This window comes from Octopus bimaculoides, chromosome 20 (genome assembly GCF_046866305.1).
Source record: "Octopus bimaculoides isolate indiv1 chromosome 20, ASM4686630v1, whole genome shotgun sequence".
NCBI lineage: Eukaryota > Metazoa > Mollusca > Cephalopoda > Octopoda > Octopodidae > Octopus > Octopus bimaculoides.
Window position 1 is genome coordinate 16,241,442 of NC_142947.1, and position 9,648 is coordinate 16,251,089.

The 9,648-nt window shown below is 36.8% G+C and overlaps 1 protein-coding gene across 4 annotated transcripts in view; it reads left to right on the forward strand.

The window, feature by feature from the left end:
• Positions 1 to 3,190: 3,190 nt before the first annotated feature.
• Positions 3,191 to 9,648, forward strand: part of LOC106880715 (uncharacterized) — a 35,183-nt gene continuing 28,725 nt past the window's right edge. The window contains exons 1-4 of one of the 4 annotated variants that reach the window (XR_016237515.1): positions 3,198 to 3,566; positions 6,223 to 6,546; positions 7,812 to 8,117; positions 9,234 to 9,272. Coding sequence is in view for 3 of the 4 variants with exons in the window: in XM_014930792.3 (XP_014786278.1) it covers positions 3,518 to 3,566; positions 6,223 to 6,546; positions 7,812 to 8,117; positions 9,234 to 9,272 (718 nt within the window). In the remaining variant the exon portion in view is untranslated. Of the gene's footprint in view, positions 3,567 to 4,037; positions 4,338 to 6,222; positions 6,547 to 7,811; positions 8,118 to 9,233; positions 9,273 to 9,648 lie in introns of those variants that run through there. The other 3 variants (XM_014930792.3, XM_014930794.3, XM_014930795.3) reach the window with 3 other exon arrangements.

Below are 9,648 nucleotides of genomic sequence, written 5' to 3' on the forward strand. Positions count from 1 at the left end.
TATGCGATACTATAAGAGACATACTAGCGGAACCGGATACTTTGGCTATAAGTAATACCGAGAGAGGGAAAAGAATGGAAATGGAGAGATAGTAAGACATGACAGGGAACGAAAAAGTTTAGGTAACAGAAAGACATCAAACAGGTATTATATAAAGACAACCTTAGATAGTGTTGTAAATTATAATAAAATGAAAAACAAATGTTGCTGTATTAGTAAAGACACAACGCCTTACAGAATTTTTCTTTGCTTCGATAAAAGAAAACTCAGAGGCTAATGATGAAGAATCAGTACCACATGTCCCTTGTGAGGAAGCAGTCGCACTCCCAAGTACATCTGCAGAAAGCAGGAAGAGCATATCACCTCAAAATATTGATGACGAAGAACCATCATCTCCTACTGTCATGGATAGTAAAACGGCATTATGGGATCCAGACCCAGCCATGTGGTTTTCTGCCAGAGAAAAGTATGTATCTATGTTCTTTCAGACAAAATCAACCATATGTTAAAATAAAAATGACTCCGGTTCTTACTTAGAATTTCGACGCCATTATCAATCAGGTGAAGATAAACTGGTTGGGCACTACCGTTATTATAAAAATTCAATGTTTTATATAATTCATGAAAATGGTGAGCAGCTTTTAAGAAAGTGGCTCCTACACAGCTGATTGAAAGGTGCAGTTTATTGCTTTTACTGCACCTTGATGTCAAGCCAACGTGACAAATTTTCCAACGAGGATAGCTTTAACGATTAGAAAAAAAGCAAAGGAGAAAATGAAAACAAATGAACAAAGTCAAGGCCAGAGAGATTCTGTGTTGAAGTTCAACCTCTTATGTAGGGAATTTTCTCATGTTAACAAGGAGTTGGAAAAACAAATCCAAGAAAGCAAGAAATATTGGACTGAAGTATTGCGCCGAGTTGTGGATGTGACAATATTTCTAGCTGAGAGAGGTCTGGCATTTAGAGGTAGTAAAGAGATAATAGGCTCTAAACATAATGGGAATTTTCTAGGAATTATGAAACTTATAGCACAATTTGATCCATTTCTAATGGGCGATTTGAAAATATTTGGCAATCCTGGAAGTGGTAAGTAGCCATACTTGACACCTACCATCTACGAAGAAATTGTTCTGTTGATGGCAAAATATGTCAAGAATTATATTGTTGCAGAACTTAAATCTGTCAAGTATTTCTCAGTTTCTGTAGATTCAACACCAAAATGGGCTCATGTTGACCAACTAACAGTTATTGTGCGTTATGTATTTCTGGTAAGTCAATAGAAAGGTTTTTAACTTTCCTGCAAACTGCTTCCCACAAAGCGGAAATACTGGCAGCATCTTTCTTAGAATTCCTAAAAAAAGAGGGTATAAATTTTGAAGACCGCAGGGGACAGTCCTATGACGACGCCAGTAATATGTCCGGTCATTATACAGGAATGCAAGCCAGGCTCAAAGAAAAGAATCCGGCTGTAGTTTTCATTCCCTGTGCTGCTCATTCGTTGAATCTTGTTGGACAAGCTGCTGCTTCTTGCTGTGTTGAAGCTGTTAACTGTTTTGGTTTCATACAAACGTTATATACCTCTTTTTCTGCGTCAACGCACAGAGGGGCAAATTTAATGAAATCGTTGGAAGACAATAAAAGAGAGCTAACTTTGAAGTCCTTGTCAGAAACACATTGGTCAGCAAGATCTGATGCTACTGAAGCCACCGTTGATGGATACAGTTCCAAAATGCACTCAAAGATATTGAAGATGATCTTGAGCATACACCTGAAGCAAGATATGAAGCTCAGACATTGGCAGACAAAATGGATAGTCTTGAAATTGCTCTGATGGCTAACGTTCGGCATATAGTTCTTGTACGGTTTAACAGTACAAGTAAAGATTTTCAAGGAGTTGAAGTTGGTTTGAATAAAGTGATTGATCTTATGTTTTTTTTTGTGGGAAAAGCTTTCTGAAATCGCTTCGAGATAGGTATGAAGAATTGGAACTGGATGCCGGGAGCATGTGTGGAAACACAGAGTATAAAGTAACAATAGGTAGACCAACGAGGGTCAGCAGTAAAGTGCGCGGTTGATAAATGGCTGATGGAAATGACGGCACTCATTGTTGGCTATGCATTTGCCAGAGTGAGCTTCATTGAAATATGTTACAACAAAATCCAGCTGTGAAAAGACGAACTGAGAACTCTCAAGAAGCTTTACAAAGGATCCAATGAAGGGGAACACCAACCCACTAAACAGAGCTATGAAACATTCTGAGAAAGAAGTTGATAGCATGTCACTGAGCACAGTGTGATAGAATTCGAAGAGAAAGTAACCAATGAACGTACCGTTTTCAGTCCCAACCTCTACCGCTGCACCATTAAGTTACTTGGTGATATGTGTAGCAGCAACCCCGAATGCTCGGTACCGGAAGTAAATGCCTTTCTTCTTAACTATTTAGGTGACCTTGCAATAAAAAAGGAACGGTGACAGTATATATAAACCTGAAGGCTCTCAGCTCCCCGCAATAAAGATCAAGCTTGGACAAGATATAATTCTGATGACCCTACTCCACCACCACCACCACCACCACCACCACCACCATCCACACCGATTCATTTTGTCATTAACCAACCGAGTTGGAACAAATCTTAGGAAGTTGTTAATGCAGCAAGGTCAGCCTCTACAGTCAGGGCCCAGAGGATTCTAGGGTTGAAAAATCAATTAGAAAAAATACCAATCAACTATAGTAAAAAAAAAAATGTTTTTACCGTTTCTCACTTTTCTCCTTTTCTCTCTTTCTCTTTCTCCTTTTCTCTCTTTCTCTTTCTCCTTTTCTCTCTTTCTCTTTCTCCTTTTCTCTCTTTCTCTTTCTCCTTCTCTTCTCTCTTGGCGTCTTTTATGTCCTTTCATTCTAACACTTCCCTGTCAATCTTCTTTACTCACTTTCTCACTTTCACTTCCATTTTTCGTTCTCTCTTTCTTAATCACAATACTTCCCCTCACTCGTTCTGTCAATATATTGAAATTCATACTCTTCCTTTCCCCCTCTTTGCTTCTGTGTGTGTGTGTGTGTGTGTGTGTGTTTGTTTGTGTTTGTGTGTGCATCGTGCGGTCTTTACTTTCTATTAGACTGTTTGCTATATGTTCTACCTGCCATTTCAAAGCAACAGAGAACGAGCGAGCAAGCGAGAGAAAGAGAGAGAGGGGGGTGAGGGAGAGACACAAACAGAAACAGAGAGAGATGGAGAAAGACAGAGAAAAAGAGGAAGAGAGAGAGAGAGAGAGAGAGAGAGAGAAGAAAGTAACAGAAAGATTGAACACTATCAACCTCGCTCACTTCAAATTTCACTCTCCCTCTCATTCACGCTTACATATACATATATATATTGTACTCTTGCTCTCCATTTTTGTTGTGTTTGACCATTTCGACTAAACATTTTGATTCAGACACATCTTTTCGTAATATTTCTGGTTGCTGGAAGCCGACGATCATTTCTCTTTCTGCTTTATACTTCTCTATAAAGATCAGCGATGCTGTTAGCTATGATGATACTGATGATGGCTTCTTACAGTTCGGCCTGTAAGTTAATACTAGGAAAAATAACATTTTCTTCAGTTACAACATTGAATCTTCCTGTGCTAGTTAGATAACATACTTTGATCGGGGTGGCGTGAGTATGTGTGCATGTCTATTATGTTGTTTGCAAGTAGTAACTGAAACGAGAAAATATGTGCAGAGTAAACATAGAGTCAATTACAGTTGCGTTTTTTTTCTTTCTAATACTTCATATTGTTTTCGTCGAAGAAGCGTTTAACGCATATCCATTACACACGAAAAATAGTTTTTTTTTTACTTCATATTTCAACTGATTCTTCATTTAAAGCCATTGTCGCGTGACAGTGTTCTAAAGTTTTGCATACATGCATACATACATACATACATACATACATACATACATACATACATACATACATACAGAGGCGGAAATAATTCTAACCGTATGGCGTTTCATTTGTATTTGTCTAGTTGTTCAAATATATATCAATGGCTACTGTCTTGGCTTACTATTGTCTGAGCCCTTTCAATCTAACCTCCACAAAAATCATGTTCGTGTTACATCATAGCTATTTCATCTCAACTGGTCTTTCCTTAACATCATGCCAAGACACAAAAGGGAAATGAAAGATCTCATAACACACAAACGTTTCCTGAACGAATGAATATCTTCCAAAAATTCCAAATAAATCATTTACACTCGAATGTATCTCTGCAAACAATAACTCTTTACTGAAAATGCATGATGCCCATAGAACGGTTATAATATGAAACATCATGAAACGTCTTTTGCAGGTGGTGCTGTTAAGCTAGTCATATCGTGTGCTAATTCTGCCCGAAAAATATTTTAAAGTTATAGGACAATAAAGTATTTAGATAAAGATAGTCACGGCTGGTTCATAGAGTTACCCAGGATTTCGCGTCCATACAGAACATGGCTTTACATAAGTATCGGCAGACCCTAATAGCCGGTGACTATGGTTTGACGAGACGTATCTAAATCCAAGCATTTTATAGATGCGAAAACCTGGGTCACCCTATGAAACGGCCATCAACATCTTTATCTAAATGCACGCAAACACACAGACACACAGACACGCACGCACACACACACACACACACACACACACACACACACACACACATGCACATACATGCACACACACACACACACATTTCAGTATGTATGCATGCATACATGTATGTATGTATTTATATATGTATATGTGTGTGTGTGTGGGTGTGTGTGTATTTGCGTATACGTATGTATGTATCTATGTATAAATACATGAATATAAATATGTATACGTACATGCTTGCAATATGATGTTTGCTCCATCTTCACAGATGATTGCTGTATTGCCATCACTTTCAGCAGATGATATGAGGAATGAGGTCACCATAAAAAACATCGGTAAATTATTGGATTATACTGATAAACACTTGTATAATACGAATACCGTTACCTCAGTCTCCGTGATTAGTACCATATCACAGGCCAAAGCCAGATGACCAATTAGTACGTGAATATGAAATGCAGAATCGAGCAGATTAACAAAAGTGAATTGCTTGATAAGTGCGTTGGAGTAAGAAAGGTGTGACAGATAATGAGATAGGGAACTTGTTTGACATAGAGTATCATTTCAGCACAGGAAAGGTGGATAAAGGTAACAGGATACCGCAAAAAACTGACGGAAGAATGCATGTTAGAATGTAAGTTATGGGAGAAAGCATAACAGAACTTCAAACACAGTAAAATGCCTAGCCACAAGGTCCCCTGCCACCTCTTAAAGAGAGGTTCAACATCTTGAGGTCATTCTTCACCACTTCATATCACGTCTTCCTGGATTTCTTTCTTCCATAGGCACTTTCCATAGTAATCTTTATACAACTGTCTTCATTAATCTGCATCCCATGGCCATACCTGCTCAATCGTCTATCCTGTTTACCACGTGATTCCTTTTATGTTCAGTTTTTTTTTCTCTCTCAGCGCATTTGTACTTTGTCGTACATGCACACTGCAGTTGCTCATCCATCAGAGTACGCTACTTTTATATCTTTCGATTCTTCTGCATCCACAAATTTCACTTCTTCGTAGCATTGCTACTTGTACAGAGGCATTATACAATCTATCTTTCAGTCTAGAAATGATGCCTTTTGTTACCAACAGCGAAAACCATTTATTCACCATGAATAACTTGTCGTATCTTTTATATGTATGTGAGTTAGTGGAAAAAATCTGGAGCTCAATTTGTGTGTAGTTGAGGTCTCTTTCGTTATTTTGAACTTGTATGTGTGTACGTACAAGTATGTGTGCATATATATATATATATATATATATATATATATATATATATGTGTGTGTGTGTGTGTGTGTGTGTGTGTGTGTGTGTGTGTGTGTGTGTGTACAATAGTACATATAACAAAAAAATGAAAACCTACAAGAATTTATTAGTGGATAATGTAATCATATATGTAATACATATTTAAATGAACACCCGTCATTTTTATTGGTTTACATTTTCTTCTCTTTCTTCTCCTCATCTTTCTTCTTCTTCTTCTTCTTCTTCTTCTTCTTCTTCTTCTTCTTCTTCTTCTTCTTCTTCTTCTTCTTCTACAACTATTTTTACATTTATTTGATAAAAACTATCTCTTTATTGTTGTTTTTTTTTCTATACAGATGTGAGGATTGAAAACATCTACCCTTCCAAAATTATTAATTTGGGAGACAATTCTGGAATAATTATAGAATGTCAATATAATGTGAGAAATTTTAAGAACCTCCTTCTCATGAAAAGCTACAGCAAAGTCGTTTTCAAAATTGATTATGACAAGGAAAAGGATATCTATGCGAAAACAATCCGGAAGGATGGTTTCGACTGTACTTCGATTAATAGTAATGAAGGGCAGATTATTTGCTGGAAATTGAATCCCACTTGCGAGGATGCGACAACCTATACATGTAGTTCAGCTACCGAATTTTCAAAACCTAAGACTTTAAAAGGTCAGTTTTAGTAGTCCATATTTTTTTTAAAATTTATTCAGCTCCGTTGACATTAATTTTATTTCTATTGCATGTTAATCACACCAATGCTAATTTTCATAATGTTGTTAAAATATATTACATTTCTATTCTTTGTTAAATTAATTTTTATAACACCTTGGTCATGCAAAGTAGGTTTCATCTCAGTCGAAGTGAATTTATAGTATTTGTTAGACATGTCTCAACAATCCTCCTTTGAACTTTAAACACATCATATCACTTTCATACCAGTTGCTGCAGATTGTCTGCCTTTCGTTACTATGGTGTATTATTACATACATATTATTACTAACATACAGAGTGCATTGGAAACACTTTCTTGAGAGAATCAATAGCTCAGTTTTTACAACACATACTCTCATCCCTGCCTTGCTGTACTCAATAGCGAGTCCATTCAGAGATCATGAATGTTGGGTAATGATTGAAAGAATATGATCGTGAATAAAAGTCGCCGAAATCAGGTTACTCCGAAGGTTGTATGAAGTAACGTTTCTCGACAGGGTGCGTAGTTAACCGATCAGGGAGTCTCTCCAAATATCTCGCAGTGTGAGATCACAGCACCAGTGCTATAGACATATGATTAGACTGTCGTAGGAAAGAATCATTAGATGGATTCTTCAAGCCGAGCCAAACGGCAAGAGATCTTGGATTATATAAAAATAATCTTAGTTAGACACGATTGGGGATCCAACTGGAAAACCTAATGAGGGATACAATGGGGGAGGTGACTACTGACTCAACCCCCACGGCCCTTCCAGGAATAGTGGACGGAAAAAATAGGTGGATGGAGTCATGATAACAAAACAGGGTTCTTGACCACTTACCTATGTTGAACGAGTATATACGAGTGTGTCAGTATGTATGTATATAAGTATGTGTGTATGTAAATGTATGCATGTCTACATGTATATATATTTGTGCGTCTGTGTGTAAATATATATGTATCTGTGTGTATATATATATATATATATATATATATATATATATATATATATATACACATTTACTTGACTCCATACAGCCTTAGCACTGCCTTTACTAAAAAGTTAAATAGTTGAACACTTCTAAGCACCAGTTCACAAGGTCCAGTAATAAGAATAGTTGGTGTGTTGTTAAACGTTTAGTTGTGTATGAAGATTGTAGTTTATATTAGTGAAATCGCCTGATCTGTTATTGTGAGACCCTTTTTTCGAGGATTTACATATTTTGAATTGTTTCCTTTTCAGTAAAATCTTACATAAAGAGTCTGGACCTTCTTACCTCGCCCGTTTACGTGAACAAGTTAGCAATCTTCAGATGTACAGCATATATCGGTGCACCCTATGGTATTACTGACTTAGTATGGTTTGAACGAAAGCACAATGACACAAATATACGTGTGAAAAAAGTAAACGTTCAATCACATGGCAAGTGTTTAGTTCCAGTAGTGTCAATTTATAATTATACTGTAAAAGAGGGGGACGTTGATGAAACAGAAATCTCGTGTTTTGTGAACGGTGCATCAATGACTAAATTACTCATCAACAAAACAGGTAGATGATTTTTTTTATCTTCCTTAACGCTTTAACATATTTTTGTCCTTTCACGTCTTATTCAGCGCTAATGCGGCTTCTCCTGAAACAATATTTCTGGTTCAATTATACCTTCCAATGGATTTGTACATCCACCCACGGTTACATTGACAAGTATATTTATCCTTGATAGTTGAACACTTCTAAGCACCAGTTCACAAGGTCCAGTAATAAGAATAGTTGGTGTGTTGTTAAACGTTTAGTTGTGTATGAAGATTGTAGTTTATATTAGTGAAATCGCCTGATCTGTTATTGTGAGACCCTTTTTTCGAGGATTTACATATTTTGAATTGTTTCCTTTTCAGTAAAACCAAGTTTATATATTTGCATTTCACGATTCTGGATACATTTAGTTGAGATAAGAAGCTGCTTCCTGTAAGAGCCCTGCATCCACAAATACATTCCATATTCCATGATCTGAATAACATCTTACTTATGGCGGAAATTGTAGTGGAAAAGTCGCGTACAAGCACGGAAAAGCGAACTTTCTTATAGATACATACACACATATGCACGAGCGCAGTACTCACAAACGTACGCATGTACACAAGCACTCATATATGCACATACTCACGTACGTACGCATGTACACATGCACGCATATATGAACGTACTCACGTACGTACTCACGTACGTACTCACGCATGCATGCACACGTGTTTAGTTAAAATTGGTTCCAGCAATTTGACAAAAGGAAAATACTTCATAAGAGTGCTTCAGTTTATCTGACTGACATAATTTAATACTAGTACATATTTCAGAGTTGAAGAGCTAGTGGTAGGAAAATGTATTGCGTGGCAAAGAAATAAACAAAGACATCTATAAAGAAAAATTTTCAATACCAGTATAAAAGATTTATATTTAAAAAGTAACAAAATTTATAGACTGAATTTCTGTTCAAGATCCAATTTTGATCATAGCTTTCGATTGTACCTCTTGTCATACATATACACATTTTGCTTTGATTTCACTTTCCAATTGGCTGGGAAAAGAGCTGCTTTGAAAACTAAGATAAAAACTTAAATGTTATATTTCCATATATTATTTTGTTTAAAATGTTTTAATTGTTATTTATAGAAATTGAAGAGGAACGACGCGGAGAAACAAATACTATAGGTATCTTTTATCCTTTCACTTTTGCTTCCTTCAGTTATTATACTGTGGCCTTGCTGGAGCACTGTCATAGATGGTTTTCGTCGAACAAATCGACAGCAGTACTTATTGTATCGTTCTCTATTGCTGAACTGATAAACTGCTGGCGCGTAAACAAATCAACACTGGTTCTTCAGTGGTGGTCGGGAACACACACTGGGACACATTCACAAATACACACATACATACATGCACACATAGAGACACAGCTTTATAAGTGAAAATGCCATCGCTGTTGACTTTGCCTTCTATCCTTTCACGACGATGAAATAAGTACCAGTTGAATACTGGGGGGCGATGTAATGATGCGCGCGCGCGCACACACGCACACACAGAGACA